At 37.1% G+C, this 26,458-nt stretch overlaps 1 protein-coding gene across 1 annotated transcript in view; it reads left to right on the top strand.

The window, feature by feature from the left end:
• Positions 1-26,458, top strand: part of LOC131228967 (cyclic nucleotide-gated ion channel 18-like) — a 48,301-nt gene that overhangs the window by 4,371 nt on the left and 17,472 nt on the right. Inside the window, exons 2-3 of the mRNA XM_058224808.1 lie at positions 18,159-18,371; positions 18,557-18,870. Coding sequence (XP_058080791.1) covers positions 18,159-18,371; positions 18,557-18,870 — 527 coding nt within the window. The remainder of the gene's footprint in view (positions 1-18,158; positions 18,372-18,556; positions 18,871-26,458) is intronic.

Below are 26,458 nucleotides of genomic sequence, written 5' to 3'. Positions count from 1 at the left end.
TATGCGAACAGCATATGCTGATCGCATGTGATCGCATATGCGATTTGACAACATTGGTTTAGATAAGATCCTAATTACTATAGGAGACTAATTACAATTGGAGACTTTGAAAGAATAAGAGAACAAAAATAATTAGGAAACTAATACTAATCCTATATGAGGAACATCACAAGAGCATGAGAATGTGTACACTCCGGTATGCCAACTAACACTCCCCCTCAAGTTGGTGCATGGAGATCATTCATGTCGAGCTTGATACTGATGGTCTTAAGATGCATTGTTGATGTGGCTTTGGTGAAGACATCTATTAACTGATCTTTTTAATGAACAAAAGACGTATGTAGAAGCTGGCGACTAATTTTTCTCAAATGAAGTGGCAATTGACTTTAATGTGCTTTGTGCATTTGTGGAAGACCACGTTGGATGTAATATGAATAGTTGCTTGACTATCATAGTGTATTAGAATTGGGGAAGATGTTGTGAATCCCATATCCTGAATGATGGCTTTCCTCCATAGTATTTCACAAGTTGCATGGGCCATTGCACAATATTCGGCCTTGGTAGAGGAATAGGAAACAACGAATTGCTTCTTACTTTTCCAAGTAACTAGGTTTCCTCCTACGAACATGCAATACCTTTGTAGTGGAGCGTCATTTATAACGCCCCGAAAATCGATTCCCGTGTACCTTGCACGAGATCCGAGTTCCGTGGTGTTAGACATTGTACTCAAGGCACAACCCCTCGTACCTTACATTCATCACATGCATTTACATTCACAAGAATAAAACTAAGTACACCTTAAATCTTATTCTATTTAAACGTAAACATTCAACTGAACGTCAAATGCTCACTCAGGTGGGAGCTTATTACAAAAGTCCATATTTGTTACATGAAATGTAATTAAAACTAAACTAAAATTTAAACATCAACATCATTATCCCTCATTACTCGGAATAATCCTCCATAGGGAGGTCATCACCTGTATCTTCAACCTGTACGTTAGCTGCATCATTTGTATGGTTGGAGAGGGTCAACACCCTACTCATAGTGATGGTTGTCCTTTAAGATTAACAATAGTTCAAGTAATTCATCATATGAACAATATAGAGGTCCAATACACCTCGTATTTTACCATTTTTATTTTATTTTTGTTAGCTTTTTTTTAAAAAAAAATTATTCCAGCATTACGAGGGGTGTCGGTATACGAATCAAAGTTATATGAATGCATGCATGGTAGAGTGTGTGTGGCTCATCAAACATAAGGACCACCACATTATGGAATATAATTCATAAGAATCCATCTCGCTTCACACCCCATAACTACGGAGATTCATTGGCGTGTCCAACACTATCGTGGATTTACGTAGCACCTCGAGATGGTACAATGTATGGATTGGAAGAATTACGTAACATGATTTGTTTATGGAGCGACTAATTGCGACATCTAATCCTAGGAAGGTGATGCAACATGCACCTGCGGATTACTTATATCGATATGTGCACCACTAACCAAATCCAAGGATTTATACATCGACCAAGAGGGTCACAATTCGGAGTGCATTACGTCCACGATAAATACATACAAATCACCAGTTGTGAGTCCCTTAACACATCACTTGCATAAACAAAGAATTAAATTGAATAATGAGAGTTTTAAAACTCCAAGACACATGCCCAAGCCATAAAAGAGGAGGAACAATAGGCTAACTCAATAAAAATACGGGGATATGAGTGAAAGCCAACTCATATAGAGTGGAAACACGCGTCGCTCTCGAAATTGGCGAAGGGCAAAGCTTGTATCCATCACTCATGGATTCATAAAAAGTCCAGCGGTGATTTCATGGACTAATTAATTTAGAATTATAATAAAATAAACCCCAATATAGTAGAAAATAGTCCATATACTTTCAAATGTATCAATAAGTATAACAGTGCTATTTTAGATCGGACAGGTCATTGACAATGTTTTAAATATTGATGATATTGGCCGATATATTCCACTATAAATCTTTTATCCTACTTGTGCAATACGAAACACACATGTAGTGCCGATATATCCCACATGTTCGATCCAGTGAGAATTTTCAATTTTCAATCCCTTTTTTGTTGAAGTTATGTTAAATCAGTATCTAATGGTTATAAATCCACTGGTTCTTCATGTTTTATATGAAAAATCATGGAGTTGGAGCTTTGATATCGATATCCACTGGTTCATGTTCTCCATGTTTTTTTTTTTTGAAATTTTCCTTCAACCAGCTATCAATTGAGACTAATTTCGAAATATTTAGGAGTATTTGATGAAATGATCAACACATACACTCTAATTTCGAAATTTGAGTGTAGGTCGCACTTTAAACATGAAATCAAGCATGTATGAGGGATGGTCTACTGATTTGTTAAGTCTTTGTCAATTTTCGAAAAATAAAAATCATTTTAATTAAAAATGATTAAAATATCAATTTGAATATAGTTGCATTAGTTCAGGAGTGTTTGATGAAATGATTCTCACATACACTCTAAATGTTATGCATTCAATTTGAATATAGTTGCATTGGTTCAGGTAGACGACGCATAGCTTAGGACCTAATACAAAGGAAACCTATCATGTGTACTTCTTTTTTGAGATGTTATGATTTAAAAGTGTGTATTAGGATATTTTTTTAACAATATCTGAAGTTCCATTGAAAAATTCAACCATTTTCCCAATGTTTCCCAAAAAGTACGATAAATTACCCGATATAGACGGCATATCCCGTACGATAACTAATATGTATCTATATTGTATCCCAAGGATGCGATATGTAACGCGATACTGATATTTCGAACACTGGTCACTGGTATGTCCAAAATACCTCAAAAGTGGATCTCGCCACCCTAAGGTTTAAAATATGAATTTTAGGTTAGATTAATATCAATAAAATCATTAGGTTTGCTTATATAACCATCCAGTTTGTTAGTTACGCAAACTATGCACTGTTTGGGACTCGAATGTGTGTAGTTTCGCGATTTAAGGCATAGTTTTGTGATCCAACCCTCAAAATATCTCCAACATGATTAGAATCATATCTTAAACATAATTCCAACATGGATAAACCATTCATAATAGTCCAACAACTTATTAGCATGAAAATCATAGTAAAAATCAAACTATGCACAATTTTAACGCGAAAATAAAAGAATTATGTATAAATATAACTTAAATTGGTGTAAGCTTAAATGAATCCCTTACCTTAGCCGTAGATGCAAACCTAAGGAAGATCTCGATGTAGGAGGGTTTCTACACGAACCATGACGTCACCCGAGCAAGAGGGAGACGCCACACGTGGGGAAGGAAAAGAAGGGATGTGCGTCTAGGCTTGGACGTTTCTCTCTCTCTCTCTCTCTCTCTCTCTCTCTCTCTCTCTCTCGGGCGTGAGGGGCTGATGTGCGTGCGTGGGTATTGCTAGAGAAGGGGCGAAAGCCCCTTTGTTATAAGGAGTGAGTGTGAGATGTGTGTCGCATCCTACTTGGATAGGGTTTCCCAATTCTCCTTAAATCGAAAATCTTTCTTCAAATCTAACTTGTTCACAATGTCGGGGTCGTCGAATAGAGTTGGGGTATATGACTGGTGATCCGAAATTTAGATTGGCCTATCTTGAAAATTCTTCAAGCGGGTGATAAAATGAACTTGATCTCAATTAACCGTCCACGCTTAATGATCAGGGCCCAATTTTTGGAAAAATGTGTAGTCAAGATAGACAAGCGATTGAGCAAAATTTGGTTGTTGATTGATGGTGTGAAAGCCGTAAATATGAAATTTCACATGTTGCGCCAAAAGGAAGAAACAGGCTTTAAGGCAGTCATCATTTAATGGTGTAGGATCATAAATTAGGGTCTAAATGTTGTATTATTTCGTAGCCATATGAGGCCAAAGTGTGGTCTGAATTTAAGTTACGATTGATGGTGGAAAGTGGGTCAATTGAAAGATCCAGATTTGAGAAGATTTGGTAAGGTGGTATTTCCTAAACGGGGTGACTTGGCACTTAAGAAAAGGCTTATCATGATGAAGTTCTCACATCTCACATTCGGTCCATATGATCGACAATTTAAGTCGAAAAATATCTTACTACGACTACCTACGAACTTTCCTCATTTGATGGACACCAAAGTCAAGGGTTAAGGGGCTGATTTGTCAATTGGGTCACTTATACAATTATCCAAGGGCTGAAATTTGACGTGTACGGTTAATTTATGATAGATAGGGACGGTATAAAATTTCACGTAAAACGGATTATGAGAACCATGTGATCTAAAAATCACAGGTCTAGGTTAATGGCATTTTCATAATTATTTCTGATTTGAGAGTTTTGGTAAATCTGATGATTTTACATGGTTATAGGCACGTTTCTAAACAATTCTTACAAAAGAACTCATATCTAAATCAATATAGATAAAGAGTTATATTCACCGAATGAGTTAAAATTCCCATCAATTAAGGGGAGATACATATATCAAACAACATGATGAATCTAGGCTAAAACGGTAACATCGGGGATGTTACACGATTAGAGGAGCCTTCCCAATCAGCATCGTAGAATCCACCAATATTCAAATGACTATGATTTCAGTACGAAAGACCACGACCATGTGTAACTTTTAAGTAACTAAGGATTCAATAAATTGCTTCAAGATGGTACCGACAAGGTCTTTGCATACACTGGTTTACAATTCTCATAGTATAAGAGATGTCTAGATGAATAAAACTGAGATAAATCAGATAACCCACTAGTCGACGATATATGCCTGGATTATCAATTTCGCTTAGTCATCTCTCATGCAACTTAGGATTGAAATAGGTATGTCAATAGGGCGAGCACCAAGTAAACTTGCCTTGGCTAGCAGATCAAGCACACACGTTAGGATAAGAGAATTCCATTTTTTTAGCAAGCCACTTCAATTTTGTGGAAGTAATTCAACGTTCCTAGCCAGGAATTTCTTAAAACTATCTATCTCAGTTATGCTTGAGCCGGTTAGAATAATATCATCAACATATACGACAAGAATTGTCATGTTTTGATCCATATGTTTTACGAACACAGTGATTAAAGGTGCTTCTTTTAAATCCGAAGTTGGAAATCGTATTGCCAAGCTTTTCAAACCAGGCTCAAGAAGACTGTTGGAGGCCATGCAGAGCTTTTCGAAGACGACAAACTTTGCTAGTCTCCCCCTTAGGCAAAAAACCGGGAGGAAGGGCCACATATATTTCTTCATGAAGATCATTGTGTTGAAACGTGTATTTGACATCCAATTGATGCAAAGGCCAATTACAGTTTACGACAATAGACAATAGGATGCAGACATAGTTTAATTTTGCTATCGGAGTAAAGGTTTCATTGTAATCGTCACTATACTTTTGAGTGAAGCCCTTGGCAACTAGTTGTGCTTTATATCTTTCTAGTGAATCATCAGTCTTGTATTTAATGTAAAACACCCATTTACACTTGACGGTTTTTTCGCGTGGAGGAAGAGTGACTCATTCCCAAGTGTTTTGTTTTTCAAGGGTAACCATCTCTTCTTCCATAGTCTCTTTCCATTTAGGTCACCAAGGCATCTGCAATCTTCGTTAGTATAGAGACAAATGATATAGAGGAAAGGTATGATTGATGAGAGAGAGAGAGAGAGAGAGAGAGAGAGAGGGCATCTGCAATCTTCGTTGGTATAGAGACAAATGATATAGAGGAAAGGTATGATTGATGAGAGAGAGAGATTCTTGTAAGATACATAGTTACCAATGGGATGATGTGTGCATGACATGGTTTCTTTGGAAAGAGCAGTTGGGAGATCCACCTATTTTAGTTTGATCATTGAAGAGTGGTGGTGCGCAGAAGAGTAGGGGTCTTCTTCCGTTGAGTGTAGACTTTGAGTTTTTTGGTTTGGTGAAACTTGTTTCATTTTCAATATGAGACCCATCTATGATTGGAAGAGGAAAGGGTGAAAGATGTGTACTGTCTCGTGAATTGAAATAAGGCACATTTTCAAAGAATATAACATTCCTAGAAACGTGCCTTTTTTGATTTACAGGATAGAAACATTTATATTCTTTCTGAGAGTTTGAGTACCCTAAGAACACATTTTATTGATTGTGGTCCTAGCTTTGTGTGAGATGGTCCAAGAATGTGGACAAAGCAACTACACTTGAACACTTTTGGTGGCAGGGTAAATAGAGATGCATGAGTTTGTAAAACCTCTAATGGGTAGTTACCCTTGAGCATATCGGTCGGAGTTCGATTGATTATGTATGTTGTAAGAAGAATAGCTTCATGCCAATATGCTTTTGGTAATAGCATGCCTATTAAGGATGACCACGTGACCTTTAGTAAGTGTCAATTTTTACGTTTAGCCACTCCGTTTTGTTCTGGCGTATAAGAGTATGAGGTTTGAAATTTTATACCATGGCCCATGATCTACAAAAGATTTTTGTAAATCATGGTATAAATATTCACATGCATTGTCAGATCAAAAAGTTTTCATTTTAGTATTGTATTGAGAAAAAAACTATTTGATGAAACATCTTTATATTCAATGAGACTTCGTTACCACTTTTTAGAAGATAAATGCATGTATATTGTGAGAAGTAATGACAAGAAATATTTGAAACCAAATACAATGACTTGTGGAGCAAGTCCCCATGAATTTGAGTGAATAAGTTGAAACGGATGTAATGTCTTTGTGTTACTCAAGGGAAAAATAGTTCGACAATGCTTAGATAGTTGACAAGTTTCACATGGTAAGTTATCCCTTTTTTGAACATTTCAGGAAATAAAAGGCAATGATTGCAAAGGTAAATAACCTAGATGGCATGCTAGAGGGTCACCCGATTGTTCTCTGTTAAGAAGATAAAATGACACAACAATTTTCAATGACAAAAGCAGAAACATGGGCAGAACCAAATTGTTCTATGTTAAGAAGCTAAAGCCCACAATCTTCACGACCACCGCTAGTTGTCATCTTCATTTCTAGATCCTGGATAATACAATGAGACGAATAAAACATGACACAACAATTTAGTTGTTTGGTTAAAGAGCTTATAGAGAAGATTAGATGGAAATGAGGGAATATGGACTAAAAAAGAGATGGATGAGGAATAAAAAAGATGAAGGGTTCTCTTTCCGAAAGCTTTAGAGAGGGAACCATAAGCCAATCTAATATTTTGGAGATACGAGAGTAGGGAGTATACGTACCCATCATGTGATAAGATACCCCTGAATCAATGATCCAGGATGTTTGAGAGACGCGGTTTGCAGTTGTAGAAGTACTTGACTTCCTTATCTAGTCAGCATCGGAGATTGAGGCTTGGAGAGCTGTCACTTATTGTAGCTCACTAATAGTTTTGTCCCTAAGGTCTTGAGCACTGTAGACAGAAATTTCATCAATGGTGCTCACATTAGTAGAAGACTTTGCTTTGACGTCCTTTGGCCTAAGATGAGGATGAAGAACCCATCAATATTCCTTTAGATGTTGTCTTTTTTCCATAGTATGTGCATCTAAGCTTGTCTTTGTCTACATTTCTTCATCCAGTTCCTTGCCCCTTAATAGTTTTAGATTCTATAGTGAAGGTGATCGTTGTGGAAGGATGGTGGGGAAGACATTCCATCGTTGAGCCTTTATGCATATGTAGTTATATAAAGATTCAAGGGTAGGGAGAGTTTCTCTCCCAAGAATCTGTATACATTGAGGTTCAAAATTCAAATGAAGAGCCACGAGGAATTTATCAATGACAAATTGAACACTACATACAACCATGTGCCTATGAAAAAAATTTGAAAGAAAATTTTTTCTAATAAATAAAATTTTGATGATATCAATATGTTGGCGATATTCCTGAAATACCGTCGATACACTTATGATACAAGAATTACCTAGAATTTACATAGTCGAAAATATTGGCAATACATTGGCCATATTGATGCATTGGGAATACAAGCGACACCTAGAATTTACAGTTGAAAATATTGGCGATTACATTAGCGATATTGATACTTTGGCGATACTTAGCAATACATTGCTAATACCTAGAATTTCTGATACTATCAGCATTATCGGTATCGCTACCATTGTTATTGGTATCGCTGAGCTGGAGATAAAGATAATATTAGAGATATTTCGATAATATCGGAGATAATTTGAACATTGCCTCTAAGATCATAGAGTCCTTTCCAGTGTTTTGTGGGGAGTTGTAGTCTCCCGGTCTTTGTACATTTGTAATTTTCGGCTTCGGCCCCTTGAGTTATAATATTATCATCATTTCATTAAAAAAAAAAAAAAAACATTTTGAAGCTAGTTAGTTCAACTTTGAACAACATGGTCTTGACCTATCACTTGTTGAATTTGGTCAATCTGATAATTATTTAACAACTATGGATTTTCAGTTTCAGCCTTCGTTGAACCTTGAGTGTTAAGGCCACAACAAAAGAATCCTGTTGAGATTGACATTGGGAGAGTATTTTGTGCCTTCAATGGATGGATGTTAGGGTAAATCTGCTTGGACTCATCCGGAATTGTGGCTGATCCTTCCCCTTTCGGTTTTCTAAATGGTAGCTTGAGCAGGAGTAGGACAAGTTTTTGTACTTTGATGTTTATTGGTGGAAAGAGTGCAGAGTGGAAAGGCGGGGCTGGATACAAGTTGCTGAACAAGCTCCAATTTAGCTCCAGTTTATCACAACAAAGCTGAGAGATTGGAAGAAACAGAACTTTGGGCAGGACAGCATAAAAAAGGAATTTCAAGCTGGAAGAGGACGTTTCAAGCTGGAAGAACGGTGGGTCACAATAAAGGCAGAGTGCTGTGAAATCTCATTCCTTTTACCACATGTAGGGAGGTATGTAAAGCAAGGAACCATCGGATCTTCGATGATGTTCAAATATCTTCAGAAGCACCGATTGAAAAAGATCAAAGGCTCGATTATTGAGCGGGCACGTTGTCTTTAAAATTTAGTCATTGGTTTACGTTGAATATCCAGCACGAGTGGTCTGGTTTAGTGGTGTAAAGGTGTCAAGCTTATCAAACCCCTAGGTCCTGATTTCCCCCCTGCACAGGATCATTTAAGATGAATATTGGGTGTTGTTTGAGTGGTGAGAGGAATCCTGCAAGTGTTGGAGGGATCCTTAGGTTTACTGCAGGCTCACTGATTTCTTGCTTTTTCTCCCGTCCCATCACCCTGCAATCTCAAGCCAATGCCATGGTGTTGAGAAGCCCCGCGTATTCAGGGACTTACAGCTTCAGGCTGATGGTGATAGAAGGTCGCGCAACTCAGGTTTTACAATGGATTGGAAATGGAGAGGAACCTTGGCCCTTGCACTATAACCTAAATGATATCAGATTCCATGTATCCATGTTAAACATTTCATTTAATGTGGTAAGTAGCTTTGTCATCGGCATATCTTTGTTACGCTTTAGGCAAATAACTCAACAGGGTCGTTGAGTAGATTAAGAGATATTCTGACAAAGAGGAGGGTCGTTTTTCCACAAGATGTGAAGACACCATAACAAAATTCAAGTAAGGGGGACTCTGGTGGAAGGTCCAAGTGAAATCAAAGAAGATAAAGATGGCTTCCATGCTAGCTTGTACTCAAGGAAGATTTTACAACACTGTATTACCCTCTAATTAAATCGCTTGTCATTGAGTGGATTGAGAGAGATTTTGAGGAAGTCTGCATGGCAGCAAGGGATATGTACAGGGATAAGGTGTTGGGGCTTGATGGTTTTTACATGGCTTTTCTCTGAGAGTGTTGGGACTTGGGACATAATCAATGATGACTCCATGAGACTGCTGAAGGATTTTCATAGCAGAGTTATTTTGAACAAGGGAATCAATGCCACTTTTATCTCGTTTATCCCCTAAAGTTGAAGAGGTATAATGCCTACAAGATTTTAAGCCAGTAAGCCTAGTAAATGGTGTGTACAAAATCCTTCGTATGTCCTCTTAATCCAGTTGATATGAGTCAGTTATCGACTTAAGAAAAAATTAGGAGAAAATGATCTCTTATGTAACATTGGCATGGAGTAGGGCTATCATGGGCTAGGATTTTTTTTATTTTTTATTATTACTTTATACTCTTCAAAGAATGGGCTTTGGGGACAGATGAATCAGGTTTCTAAAAGATTGTATACCATTGGTGTCCTTTTCAATCCTGGGAGAGAGCTCCTGTCAGCTTCTTCCTAACCCTAGAGGGTGGATCCAAGGAGATCATCTTTCCCCCTTCTTTTTGAGTGCAGGAAGAGTCTAAGCCTGCTTCTAGAGAAAGTTGGAACTTGGAAGGATCAACCTCATTAGAGGGTTCATGATTGCTTCACTTAAGTTGTTGACATCCGACCTTCAGTTCATTGATGATTATCTGATTATGTGTCTCATGGGGATTTTAAGGTGTTTTGAAGCGGCTTCTGGCCTTAGAGTGACCATCAAGAAAATCACCATTGAAGGAGTGGTCGCTTACGGAAGACGAGCCTTGGTATATTGCATGGAGTGTTGTAGAGTTTCACTATTAGCGAAATATATTCGGCTTCTGTTGGGAGGTAAAATGTTAGTGCCTTCCTTTGGTACCCTATCATTGAAAGGGTAGATAGAAGATTAGCTCGGTGAAAAAACTCTTATTGTTGTTGGGTGGAAGAATTACACTGATCAAATTGGCTCTCTACTATCTTCTAGTGTATTTCCTTCATCTTTTCAAGATGTAGATAAGGGCCACAAGGAAATTTGAAAAGTTGCAATGAAACTTCTTGTGTGAAGTAAAAGGTGATGGGTACAATTTCCATCTATGAAGGGTTCAAGCTTTGCATGGATTGCCATGACCAACAATATTCTCACAATCTAGAACCTCAAGAAGAAAAACATTGCTATTCCAAGTATGTGTTTCATGTGTGGAGAGGTGGGACAGACTCTAAACCTCTTCCTTCATTGTTGGGTGGCAAAGGCTTTATGGAGTTATTTTTTAACCTTTTCGGGGTATCTTGGGCTATTAACATATCCATCTTGTAGCTATTACATGGTGGGTAAAACCATCATTTGCTCTGAAAGGGGCGATTCCGTGGGAGATGATTCCTATGCAATTATGTGGGAAATATGGAAATAGAGGAATCGTATAATCTTTGGAGTAGGGTGTGTCCAATCCAGATTTCAAGAGGGCTCCTCTCCTCGATGCCCTTTCCTTGTAGGAGCCTTTTGTACTAGGGATTGTTCTGCTCTTGCATGTTAGGATTAGAGTCCTTTGTGTGCATGCATGGTTGCGTATTTAATTGGGGGTTTGTTAGCTGTATTAGAGATGATTGCTCGTTATCTTGTCCCATTTTCCTTTTCCTTTTTGTAGTTTTCGTTTTTATTCTTCAAATAAAATTAATTTATTTACTGAAAGGCAAATAAAATTTGCATGTATCATTCCTAAAACAAACAAATAAATAAATGAATAGGGTCATTCATTAAGGGTAGAGGTAGACATCTCATGAGTCTCTTATCTGCACTACCTATACTATAGAGGAACTCCACTACTATTCTTTCTTTGGGACTCAATATTTGATTAGATTATTAGAAAGAGTTTGTTGTGTCATGAGCAACAATGGCAAGGTGTTCCGTTGCGGTATCGGTGGGCGTAACGGTGCCCACCATTACCGATACGGATACGCCCCGTATCGGTCAATACGGGGCCCATATCGGTGCATTTTTATTTTTATTTTTGGTAAAACAATATATGGAAAAATATCTATTAAATCCGGAATATTCTAAATATTCCAAATATGCATTCATTTATAATTTGGAACATGATTATGGTGGTGTAACGGTCCACTCTTTGATGAGAAGTTGTATCGGACTGTCTGATGAATTTATGAACCAGACAACCTGTATTTGACTGCAAAACTCATATATTTAATTTTCTAACTATCTAATATCAATGATAGATATATTAGAATGAATGTAATATCAAAATATCTTGCATGTGTACGTGTTTGCTATTTTTTTCATAATTTATTCTATATTTAGTTATTAACATACCTGATGAGTGAGTCTCTAGACCAAAGTCCACACTTGCATAAATTACAAGGTTCATTCTATTTTAAAGTCTTCATTCTTCAACATGTCAGAGACTTCTCCTCCTATCCTGTGGCTGTGATTCCTGTCCTGTCATCCTCAAGTCAAGAATATAAAAAAATAATTAGTAGTGTCTGATATACTCCCCTGCAACTTGATTAAGGATTACTTAATTGGTTGTCAGGGGAGTTATTTTAAATACAAGTTCGACAGTGTCAAGTGTGTGCTTGGCCGCTTGCTTGGTGAATGTGTGGGTATTGTAATGGACTAATGGGTATATAACAATACTTACCTTAATACAAAAATATACTTACGATTACCATAATAAAATTCACAAGTCACCACTAAAATGAAAATCGGCTTTTTTGTGGTTGCTCGACCTCCACATCATCGTCATCGCCATCATCAGGCTGCGACTGTCCAATAGGTGGAGGTGTTGCATATCCATAATATTTAGTGCCAGAAGGAAATACTAGATCCACGAAACCAGAGGATGATTGATCCTTAGTACTAAGCAACGACTCTGACCCCAAGTAAGGATATCCACCAGTGCCCCTCGAATAGCCGTACTGGTACCTGTACTCAGGCTGTTGAGAATCTTGAGATTGAGAGTGTGTATGTGATGAGTAACTTGAATTTGGATATGAATATCTATAATCATATGGATATGGATATCTATAATCATATGGATATGGATCGGAAGGATTACTCCAACATGAATGTGATGGAACAGGCTCAATATAACCATCATAATCCAATTGGCCATAAGAATACCATCATAATGCCCAGGACCATGGGCCTGCTGATGTTCCGGACCTCCCGGACCCAGTGCACCACTAGACCTACCCTCATCCTGTTGGCTGTATCGTGACTCAGTACACTCATAATTCCGACCTCGTGTACTACCTTGTCGATGTTCATCGGCCTCGCGATCTGTAGATGGCTGTATGGTGTGCTGAGCAACACTAGAAGTGCCAGCACTAAGTGCAGGGGTGTCATCACCATCATCCGACTCGGTCGGGATGCTACTATTGCTCGTGCTCTTCCGTTGATCTTGAGCCGTACTTTGTATGAAAGTTGCCCCTCTTTCCGAGTCCAACAAAGCTGCACGACTCTCTTGTTGCGTTGTGCGTATTAGTGGGTCATCAATTTCCAATTCTTCACTATCCTCTTCAATATGCTATTCCCTTGTTTCCAACCAAGGTAAAAGCGGGTCGTCCTCATCATAAATATTGTCCAAGTTTATTGGACAGTAGTTTGTGTCATTGGCGCCTGTAATACTTCTATGATGTCGTCGCATTCTTAGCCTCATGTTGTAGTGCATGAAGACAAATCTATCCAACGTCCTAGTCTGCAATCTATTCCTATTCTTTGAATGAATAAGTGCAAAACAACTCCAATTCCTTTCGCATTTAGAAGAAGTTGTCTGGCTCAAAAATTTTACTGCAATTTTTTAGAGAGCTTTCGTACTCTCTCTGAAATTCATCCATCATTCGGCCGGTTGCAACCTAGATACTACATGTTGTGCAAAAGCATCTCTAAAGCTACCCAGGTGATTTCCAAATGTATCTAATTCATTCAACGCCTTTATTTGCATATCTAAGTCAAACTCTAATCTCTTTATCACATTCTTTAGCCTGACACAAACTTCATTATCTGCAACAAATGATTGGGCATATCTGTACCTAGGATTTAGGTAGTAACCTGCTGCATGAAGATCGTGATGGAGTTGTGTTGTCCATCTCTTATCGATCATCTTCCAATAAGACTCCCAGCTTCTACAATCACGTTGAATTGCCAACTTCGCCTTATCCATGCCATTGTAGAGGAAGCCCATGATAGGTGCTTCGTCGGTTTCAACAAGATGGAGTACCCTCATTAGTGGCTCCATCACCTTTAGGATCGACTTGACCCTCTTCCAATATTTGTTGTCCCGTATGGTGTTCACAACTTCAACCGGTGTCTCTGATGTCTTCTTCCCATGTTTTGTGTTGAGCCAATCTCAGGAAGCTAACATCTCACTCAACTCTCCCCTATGCTGGTGTAAACTCTCTAATGCTATGAAATTTGTTGTGAATCTAGTCGCTGCAAGCCTCAGCAACTTTCGTCCCTTCGTGAACTTCCTCATTATTGCGACTACTTGATTATGGTTGTAAGTAAATGTCATCACTTCTCTTGCTCTTTCGACCATTTCCTTAACACTCTTTTTCTTCCCAATATCTTCTAATAGAAGATCAATACAATGGGCAGCACATGGTGACCAAAATATATGTGGTCTCCGTAACATCAACTTATGTCTTACACTCTTATATGTTGCTTCATTATCTGTCACAATCTGCACCACATTCTCCTCTCCAATCTCATCCACCACTTTATCCATTAGTCGAAAAATAAAATTAGCATTTTTAGTTTCGGCCGAGGCATCAATTGACTTATGGTATACAGTTCTCAAGTGGTAGTACACCATGTGCACCATGAAGTTGATCATGTTGTGTTTGGTTGGGCCAATCCAACCATCGCACATGTTCGTGCATCCTCTGGCCTGCCATATAGGTTTAAAGGTAGCCACGTATGTTTTTGCATCCGCATACTTTGCATCTGTCCATTTCCCCCTAAGCTCCTTAGCCGTGGGAGCTTTAATTCATTCACCTGCTTCTGCTGCTGCATCAATTACCACCTGCCAATATGGAGAATTGGCCGTGTTAGGAGGTATGTTGACATGTATAGATAACTTTGCTGCTGCCCTACCTAGCTTCTCAATAGAAGTTCTACTCCGCATTTGTTTTATCTTCTTTTGTTTAGTTGATTCTTTCCTAAATAGGATTGGATCAATAGAGGGTCTCTTGGGCTCAGTTACTTCTTCATCCAAATGTATAGGGGCATCATGTGAAGATGCCTCTCGTCGACTCCCAAACATACATTGTAATCCACCAAACCTACCTCTCCCCCCATGCAGTCGCACTCCCAGCTGCACTCCCACTCCCACTGCCCCCCGTATATCATATATTGACCCACTTGCGCCAAACATGTGGCGACGTTCTTCCTCTTCACGAGCAAGACGCAAACTCTCTCTCATAGCTATAGTTAATTCCCGATCCGAGTCTTCATCAGAATCAATAATATCTTCATCACGAACACTCATATATTCAGGATCGAACACCTCCTGTCGGGCTACCTCCAAAATCTCATCTTTCTTCTGTCCAGCAGCACGTTTACCCTTCGACTCATCCAAATTGGCTTGCATTAAAATCATCATCTCTTTTGTTACTTTAGTACATCCCGCAACTTGACTCTTTCGATGTGCCAAATGTTGTTTAAGACGAGTAATTCCACCAGTTATTAGTCTTTCACAATAGTTGCACTTCATTTGGTGCCTAGTACCACCTACCATCTGACAATATTGCCATCCAATATCCTCACTTACTTGTTGGCCAGACCCAGACATTTTCTTATGTAGATATGACCTATGTGAGATTGTGAGTCTACTCGATTATCTAAATTTGTATACAGTTTTTACTTTTTATAGGAGAATGAATTAATTAATTTAAATCTCGAAACCTAATGTAAATAGATTAATAACATAAAGTTCGAACTTCTGAATCTAATGAATTAAGATGATTTTATGTTCTAAACCGGTAAACCCTAAGAAGCTCCAAAACCTATCCAAATTAAGAAAATACGAACATAAAGTCACTAATCCGAAAATAGAAAAAATATAAAATCACTACCATAATCTGTTAAATGAACATTAATATGTTCTACCATGATTAACACATCATATTCTACCATTAAAACAACAATACATTGAATAAAAAATGATTTTTCGATTTTTTAAAAAATGGCCGAAAATAGTGCAAAAATAGAAAAAATATATAAAAAAATAAAATCACTACCATAATCTGTTAAATGAACATTAATATGTTCTACTATAATTAACACATCATATTCTACTATTAAAATAGCAATGCATTGAATAAAAAAATGATTTTTCGAATTTTTTTTTTTAATGGCCGAAAATAGTGCGAAAATAGAAAAAAATATAAAATCACAACCATAATCTGTTAAATGAACATTAATATGTTCTACTATAATTAACACATCATATTCTACTATTAAAACAGCAATGCATTGAATAAAAAAAATGATTTTTCGAATTTTTTTAAAAATGGCCAAAAATAGTGTGAAAATAGAAAAAAATATAAAAATATATAAAATCACTACCATAATATGTTAAATGAACATTAATATGTTCTACTATGATTAACACATCATATTCTATCATTAAAACAACAATACATTGAATAAAAAATGATTTTTTAAAATTTTTAAAAAATGGCCGAAAATAAAAAAAAATATATATAAATATATAAAATCACCACCATAATCTGTTAAATGAACATTAATATATTCTGCTATGATTAACACATCATATTCTACCATTAAAACAACAATACATTGAATAAAAAATGATTTTTCAAAATTTTTAAAAAATGGCTGAAAATAGTGTGAAAATAGAAAAAATAAATATAAAATCATTACCATAATCTGTTAAATGAACATTAATATGTTCTACTATGATTAACACATCATATTCTACCATTAAAACAGCAATACATTGAATAAACAATGATTTTTCAATTTTTTTTTTTTAAATGGCCGAAAATAGCGCGAAAATAGAAAAAAATATAAAAATATATAAAATCACAACCATAATCTGTTAAATGAACATTAATATTTTCTACTATGATTAACACATCATATTCTACCATTAAAACAACAATACATTGAATAAAAATGTATAAATACCTATTTTTGAAGAATTTCTAAAAAATGGCCCACGGAGCTTCGAATAAAAAAAATCCTTAATATAACTTGTTTTCATCCTTAATTCCAAGCTAGGAGTAGTCGGAATTTGCAATAGAATGGTTTAGGAAGAATTTGGAAGAGAAAAATAATAACAAATGTGAAAAATCGAAGCTTAAAAAGCAAAAAAGAAAAAGAAAAAAGTGTCGTTTTCTGACCATTACGCCTTGGCAGTAACGGCCGTTACGGGCACAAAAATAGAGGGGTGGCCGTTACGACCCCGTAACGCGTAACGGTCATGGCCGTTACCGTTACGTGTCGGCCATTACGGCTGATACGTAGCCGATTTTGAACACCATAAGCAATGTTAATATTTACAGCTTTGATCAGTGATTTGTTTAGCATGTGCATCAATTCCTTGGCCCCAAAAGAGGCAGATAGTCTAGCTTTGGCATCTCTTTATGTGATGTATCAGCACTCCTTTTCTCAATAGTTTTCTTTTTTCTTTTTATTCTTTAATCATCGTCTTTTCTTAGTAGTTTTCTTGTGTTTGATTCCCGTTTGCACCTTTTCTTTTATTTTATCATTAATGAAATTTTCTTTATTAATGAAAATGTACCTTTTTTGCTTAATGTTACAGATGTATCTGTTATGAGCAATTGGCATGTTATATCTGTTTAAGTTTCAAATACGTTTACTATGTTGTGCATTAGTTATTGGACTACATAGGTATACGTATCACTACTCTCAATATTAATCACATTTTTTTGTGCATGCATTCTCCATTGTGAAATCATGGTTGTGACTTGTGAGCTGTTAAAAAATCTCAAACCATAACATGTTTATTATTTCATTGGGAATTAATTCTAAGTGACTTATCATTCATATCTTTGTGTACATTCATAGCCTTTACATTCTATAGGAATGTAGCAGGATATGTATATGCATCAGTGCCAATGATGTTGTCTTAGACTGTAGATTATGTTATAATTTTGGGTTTGAGTTTTCTCACCCAAGTATCATTAAGATGTCTGCATTCTTTAGAGTAGTTCGGAAATTGGTATCATAATTTTTATGTTCGGAAGTTGGGACTTAGTTCCAAGATTAGATGTGATGCCTATTTGGGCCAGTGTTTGTAGGTATTTGGATGGTTTTGTGTTAAAGAGTGTTTCTCCTTCTGAATGCATTGCTATTACTTCATAAACTAGTTATGTGCTATTATGGATTTTTCTTAATTCTATCTTGCACTTCCCTTCCTTTATTTATGTGTGGAGTTTCTGTTAACATTTTTCTGTGCAGCTTGTTATCTGGTTAGTTATACCAGCAGTAAGAAGCTCCTCAGCTAAAAACACCAACAGCACTCTTTCTTTGATTGTGCTCATCCAGTTTGTTCCTAGATTGTTTCAAATATTTCCTTTGACCGGTCAGATTGTCAAAACAACTGGTGCTGTTACCAGGACCGCTTGGGCAGGAGCTGCATACAATCTGCTTCTCTACATGATAGCCAGTCATGTATGTATTCATCATGTGTCTATCTTATGACGGAGTCTTCGTGGCTCTTTTTTCTTTTTTTTTTCTTTTTAAATTCTCATTTACCAGAAGCCAAGTGGGCATATGGCAACTTTTTTATATGTAAAAGCTTTCTGTCATTGTTTTTTAGCAGGGTGGTTTTGACCATCTTACCTTTTTTTATGCAGGTTTTTGGTGCTTCCTGGTATCTCTTGTCTGTTGGGCGGCAGCACACATGCTGGAAAACTGAGTGCATGAAGGAAGATGGAAGTATGCACATGCCAATCTGCAAGCCTGCATTTCTGGTTTGCAGCAGTTTGGAACAGTCCGAACGGATATCCTGGCTGAACACCACCCATGTTGTTAGCAATTGTGATGCTACAAATATTAAAACCAGTTTTAAGTATGGAATGTTTGAAGAGGCTTTGACGAATAATGTTGTTTCATCCAAGTTCATAAGGAAGTATCTTTATTGCCTTTGGTGGGGCTTGAGAAATTTAAGGTATGGCCTCTTTAGAATGCCTTTTAGTAGCTGAATGCAGTTGTTACCGCATTCCATTGTGTTTCTTGACCTGAGTCAAATAGCAATTTGGCTTTGTTTCTCTCCATGTTCTTTAATTAACCAAGAGCAATATCAGTCCCTAATGTTAATATGTCATAAGGGCATTAAAATTAAAGGGATACGAGGGTGTCCTATGAGTGATAATACCATTTTTCATGGATGTGGATCATTGACAATGCATCAAAAGCTTTGCATTTCTTAATTGTAGAGTGTTTTGCTATGATATTGATGGTACTTGGTGCATATTTGCTAGCTTCGATGATAGCTTCTCCATCTACCATGGCATTTCATTTCAAATGGTGATAAGTTATTGGTTACTTAGGTGTTTGACCAATTGATGGCCATGAGGGGCACAAAAAGGGAAATACTAGTAGTAACATGGTTTTCAAATCTGCTTGGCTAACTTCATTTAACCTTGATATGTTCATGTAATAGAGTGTTAGAGGAGGCGAGAATTCTTGAAAGAGAGGAAGAGAGATTATGAGAGAATGAGAGCACATAGGGTTGAGATGTTCAACCCTATCTTATTTATAATAAGAGGGAAGGTACAATTACATTTATGCCTTTATTATGGAGGAAAAACTAAAGAAAGACTACAGGGCAAATAAGGAAAGCATAAAACAAAGAGAAAAGAGGAAAAAAGGCTAAGACTAAGGCCATAACACATAAGGCCCAAGCGTATGTACTTGTGGGCCTAGTCATAGGCCCACTTGCACATACACCTAAACTCCTCAAGCTGTGGCATAAATATCAATTATGTCTAGCTTGCCAAGAACACGTCATCCAACTCCCATTGTAAGAGCCTATTTTAAGAAATCCGCCAACTGTTTGGAAGATAGAACAAATGGAGTGGAAACAACACCTGTAACAACCTTCTCACAAATAAAGTGACAATCAGCTTCAATATGTTTGTGCACTCATGAAAAATAGGATTAGAGGCAATGCGAATAGTAGCTTGATTGTCACAATACATCAGCATCGAAATCTTTACAGGAAATCCCAATTTAGAAATAAAGCATTTCAACCACATAGGTTCACATATAGTATTTGACATAGCACGATAGTCTACCTCAACATTGGACTGTGCTACAATTGTCAGTATTTTAGTCTTCTAGGTGTCTAAATTAATGCCGAGAAAAGTACAGTAGCCTGACATAGAGTGACAATCATCCAGGAAACCTACCCAATCTGTATCAGAATACCCCTTAATATGAAGATTATAGTGATGACCAAAGAGGATATCACGCCCCGGGGACAATTTGATGTAGCACGAGATGGGACGAATGACTTCAAGACGATTAGAACTGGGATCGTGCATAAATTGACTAACCAAACTCACTGCATGAGGCAAATTTGGTCGAGTAATCGTCAAACATATCAATTTGCCAACCAAGCGCTGATATATGTAGGGATTATTATGAAGTTCCCCATCATATGCCCTGAGCTTCTTATTAACTTCAAATGGAGAATCAATCCCAATTTAAATCAACAAATTAAGAGTATATTTCCATTAAGGCAAAACTATGCCCTTCTTAGATGAGAGACTTCAATTACAAGACAGTATTTTAACAGTCCCAAATGTTTAATATTAAATGCCTTGCTTAAAAATTTCAGATCTGATATGTCATTAACATCATCACTTGTAACAAGAATATCATCCACATACACAGTCACAATAATAGTCCCCCTTTGCATGCCACTTGATAGAATTATCGGAATGGATACGAGTGAAACAAATACTAATCAAGGCCTCATTAAACTTTTTAAACCAGGCACAAGGAGCCTGCTTCAACCCATATATTGCCTTCTTTAGATGACATACCTTGCTCTTCTCCCCCTTTCGCGCAAATGGAGGAGGAAGCATATAAATCTCCTCAGTCAAATCATCATTCAAAAAAGCATTATCAACATCTAACTAATGCAACGACCAATTTAAATTGGCAGTGGGAGAAATAATAAGCCGTGTAAAGTTCATCTTAACAGTAGGAGCAAAGGTCTCAGAATGATCCTCATTAAAGGTTTGTGTAAATCCTTTAGCTACAAGACGGGCTTTATGGTGAGTTGTACTTCCATCGGGATTGTACTTGAGAACATGTACCCCATGATAACCTACAAGATTCTTCCTAATTGGTAACTAAATCATCTCCCATGTATGACTCTTTTCAAAAGCTACCATCTCTTCCATAGCTCAACGCCACAGAGGAGAAATAAAAACTTCCTTAAGATTTTTAGGAATGGTGGATGAAAAATACTCAATAGTTGAAACAAAGGATTGATGGTGAGACAACATGGAATGATAGGAAACAAACCTCTGAATAGGAGGAGAGGTACACCGTCTATTTACTTTTCTGACAATAAGAGGTAAATCTAAGGTAGTTCTAAATAAGGATCATCATAAATAGGCGATCGAGTAGGAACATTACAAGTACTTGTAGCTGAAGGAATATGCTTCGTGGTGTCTTGAGAAATAATGGGTTTACGAACATTCTTTTGTTTATATACTTTCAAGTTTGACTTTTAGCAACCTTATTTCTAGCATTGTTAGGTTCATAAGACATAGGCACTATATGATCAGACTCAAGAACAAGAACAGGTAGAACTGCAAAATGTGTCTCCCCCATTATATAAGAAAAGTATGGAGTATCTTCCACAAATTTAACATCCATAGAGAATGCTTTTTGGTAAGAGGATCAAGACATTTATTCCCTTTTTGCGAAGATGAATATCCTAAGAAAATGCATTTAGCAACTCTATTTGAAAATTTGTTTATAAGAGGATCTGTGTTATAAACATATCATAAGCCCAAAGATACGCAGGGGAATGTTAGAGGTTAGATAGAAATCTGAGAAATGCCGAATGGGATGCTTTCTAGTAGGAACGTTAGTGGGAAGACGATTAATCAAATAGCAGATTGTACGAATGTCATCTAACAAAAAAAATTTAGTAATAAATATTCCAACCAAGAGCCCGAGTGACTTCTAAAAGATGTTTATTCTTCCTTTTGGCAATGCCATTTTATTTTGGGGTATATGCACATGTGGTCTGAGAGTTAATATCATACTCCTGAGGATAAGATATCATAGTATAGGAAATGTATTCTTTTGCATTATTTGTACGAAGAGTATATCAAATTGATTTTTAACCCAAATATGAAACACTTTAAAAATAGAGCTAACCTCACTCTAGATTTCATCAAATAAAGCTATGTCATATGGGATGCATCATCAATAAATGAGACAGTATTTGAAATCCATTAAAAACAATAGGAATTGGACCCCAAACATCCGAATGAACCAAAGAGATTTTTTTGTTGGAACGTTTCTCCACAGGCGAATAGACAAATTTATGGTGTTTGGCTAAAACACGATCCTCACACTTTAAAATTTTAACATCACTAGACTCGACCAACGTTCGTAATAAAGACCACAATACTAGTCTCGACTCTCGAGGGATGACCAAACCTATAACGCCAAAAGTAAAGGTCTTCCTTCTAGACACTATGACACTCAAAGTATTCAAACAAAAAAGGTATAAACCACCCTTCTCATGTCCACTATCAAGCGACTTCTTCGTCTTCAGATCCTGAAAAACAGAATGATCAAGATAAAAGGTCACACTATAATTCAAGTCCTTAGTTACCTTACTAGCTGATAACAAATTAGACTTAAGCCCAAGCTACCCCATCTCAGAAGCCCAAGGCCTCGCTTGCTAGCTTTTCGCTATTCAGTTGGGCTTTGCCCTGTTGCGAGTTGTATAGTTGATTTAGGTTCTTCTTTTTTGTTTTCTATCTATTTGTTTTTTACCTTTGGGCACCTTAGTAAAGTTTTGCAGGCATAAAAAAAAAGACATAATGTTAGGTAGCAACAAGACAGATGACAAGGAAGAAGACGGGAAAATAGATATAGTACCCTTACCCACAATGGGGGTTAGAGTACTATCTAGCAATTTGACATGTCCTCAACTTGAATTGGGAGTAGATGAAGAAAAAAAAAGCCAAAAGTACTTTTCATATGATTGGTAGACTCTGAATTAATGACTTAAGGGCTTGACGTAGAGGTAGTATGAAGTGCAATGGATGTACTACTTGTTTGAGCGAAGGAAGTGGATGAGAAGGCCTTATTTTGAGTGGCATCTCTTAATAAAGCATTAAATTCAGATTTTAAGAGATGAATAACATCACCAGCTGATGGAACCACATGTGAAGTTGAGTAAGGAACCATATCCTAATCATTAGTTTGAGAATCTCCACCATTTGAAGCTGTAGAGTTAGCAGTTTTGCCCGGAGGTCTATCATGAAAAACCCAACAATAATACACAATATGTCCTTATCTACAACGGTGAATATACAATTGATCGATGCCACGACCACGACCAATATCACAACCACCATCATGTCGTCTTCATGACCCTCTACCACAACCAGTATTAGTATTATCAAAGTTTCGAAAACCTATCACCAGAGCAAAATTTTCAAGCACAGTCGATCCCATAGCAATACGATGCTTCTCATTGCACAACAATAGTGCATTGACACTACTAAATGATGGTAAAGAGGGTGAACCAAGAATATGGGCGCAAATTGGTTCAAACTCTGTATTAAGGCTTGTCAATAACTCAAGAATTTTTTTTCTTCTTCTCAATGCTCTTCTCATATGCCTTTGTATCTGTGGAATACACAAAATAAAGATCATCTAGAAAAGATAATTCTTGCCACATACCATGCATCTTGGCATAATAGTCGGACACTGATCACTCCCCCTATTTACATATAATTCATGGGCAGTTTGCCTGATCTCACTAGTAGACAACAAAAAAGGCTTTCATTAACTTCAGATTCCATCGAATTCAAAAGCGAAGATATAACAAGCAAGTTATTTGATTTTCAGTCTGCATATGAAGGATCGGATAATTGAGGTTCTGTGATACTGTCATCTATATACCCCAACTTTTGTTTTCCTTCAATAAACATCTCAACGGCTTTTGACCATCAAAGGTAATTGTTAGACTTAAGTTTATGTGTGGCAATTTGTAAACTAGGATTTTTAAAATGAACAATCAACCGTTCCATCTTAGAGTTAACAGGATCAACTGCCTCAGAAGTTGATGAAGAGGCCATATATAATCTCAAAAAATAGTGAGAGAACCAAGGAGGAGATGAAGGGCCTTAGGCTGGACAAATAGATCAGAAAAGAAGCAAAAAATTTGTCCAAACGGAAATAGCCAACAAATTCTTGCTGCAAATCAGATGTTAAAATTTTGAAGGAAAAAAAAAAAAACGACTTAACAAAAATTTGCCAAAGTTGACTGTCCAGCAATACCTCCAACCATTCAACAAATCCTTTAGAAAAAATCTTCAAAAAATGAATTGAATAAGAATTTCCGACAACATCTTCAACTGGACAACAGAAAAATCAGTAGGGCTTCAAGCACAAATCAAAATGTTTTCAAATCCAAATACACATCAACTTGATCACCAAAAACTTTAGCCAATCAACAAAGGGACTTTGAATCCAATACAATTGATTCAAAATCCTTTAAAAAAATCTAGTCGCAACTCACAACCCACCCACTCTCACGAATCACAACAAGTCAGTGAGGAAAACGTCTTGCAGCTCTCAAAACAGAGAAAAAGAATGAAGAAGAAGAAAAAGGGTGAAGGGAAAAGAAGAAAACAGGAAATCAAAAGAAAAAGAAGATTACAAAGGGAAGGAAGGGAAACGCCAAGGGTGAAGGGAAAAGAAGAAAAGAGGAAACAAAAAAGAAAAGAAGATTTTGAAGGGAAGAATCACTTGTTTGGAAAGATTAGAAGAGTAAAACACATGGGATTAAGAAGAAGAAGAAGAAGAAGAAGAAGAAGAGTAAGGAGGAAGAGGAAAGAGTTTTAGGAGCCTTAGGCTTTGATGCCATGTCAGGGGAGGAGAGAATATGGGTGAATAAGAGCACATAGGGGTGGGATGTCTGGCCCTATCTTATTTATAATAATAGGAGGGAAGCTACAATTACATGTATGACTTTATTATGAAGGAAAACTAAAGAAAGATTACAAAGCAAACAAGGATAGCATAAAACAAAGACAAAGGGGGGAAAGGCCAAGACTAAAGGCCCATAACACATAAGGCCAGGTGTATGTACTTGTGGGTCCAATCATAGGCCCACATGCACATACAACTATAGAGAGATAGGTATGTAATCATTGTCTTAACTTTGTAAGGATGCCTTTGAAATATTACTTAGTTACAGAGATTCTATGTAACTCTTGGTTGAGGCTTGAGGGTCTTCTCAGTTGCCTCTTTCTGAGGCAATTCTGATCATCATAAATTATTGACTTATCTTTTTGACTCTTTGCCTACAAATCCATCCCCAAATCCTAGATCCAAGCCCTTTAAAAGAAAGTTCAATTCATCTTTCCCTTCTTTTTTATTGGATATACTATTATGTGACCAAGTGTCTTTTGTTCACTAATGTCATAAAGTGGATTGATCTTGTTTATGAATGTCATGTAGGAGAGGTCTTGGATGAAGATATGTCTTTTCCATTCATCATTGTTTCCTTTATTTCCCTTCCAAATCATAGGATATGATTCTAGATGTTTTCCTAAACTGGCCTAGTTAGCTTCAGATTGCTTTGCATGGCCATGGTTTCTTTTGTAGTACTAGATGTTATGGTAGTTCAGCTAAGAGGTCGTTGAAGGCGATTGCTTTGAGTCTACCTATTTGTACCTTGGAAAATTGCTTCATGTGGCCATGATTTCTTTTGTGGTACTAGACGGCATGGTGGTTCAGCTAGAGGTCTTGGACCCTAAGGTGATTGCTCTAAGTCTACTTATTTGTGGCCCGACAACATTCTTAATACACCCTTTGTCAGAATTTTCAATACGCTAGTCCGTAGTTGCACAATCCTTCTTACTAGGTGTTCCTGTCGCAAGCTAATGACGTACGTGCACCGCTCAAACTGAAAAGGGAAATTTTATAGGATGGCTATAAGACGAGCCATACTATGGGACAGAATGTTGGTCAGTTAGGGGACAACATGTTCATAAGATGAGTGTAGCGGAAATGAGGATGGTGAGATGGGTGAGTGGCAGGACAAGGATAGAATTAGACATGGATGCATTTGAGGGATTTTAGGAGCACCAATAGGTAATAAGATGAGGGAAAGTAGACTTTGATGGTTTGGTCATGTGCAACGGAGACCAAGAATTGCACTAGTTAGGAGTGAATTGGTACAAGTTGAAGGCTCTAAAAGGGCAAGGGGAAGACCTAAAAGGGTGTGGGTGGAGGTAGTAAGAAAAAACTTGATGACCTATGGCTTAACTGAAATTATGGCCCTTGATAGAGTGGAATGGCGAAAAAGGATTTGTGTAGTCAACCCCAATTAGCTGGGATGAGGCTCAAATGATGATCGTGATGGTGATGCACCCCAAGTAGGCCTCAAGGGGAACTTATGGTTGATCTTTTTTTTAGGCCCCCAGCTCTAGGCTAGGCATAAGCTTATTACTAGTATAGATTTATCATACAATTGAGTGTGG

This window comes from Magnolia sinica, chromosome 16 (genome assembly GCF_029962835.1).
Source record: "Magnolia sinica isolate HGM2019 chromosome 16, MsV1, whole genome shotgun sequence".
Taxonomy (NCBI): Eukaryota; Viridiplantae; Streptophyta; class Magnoliopsida; order Magnoliales; family Magnoliaceae; genus Magnolia; species Magnolia sinica.
This window is presented reverse-complemented; position numbering and strand designations above follow the sequence as displayed.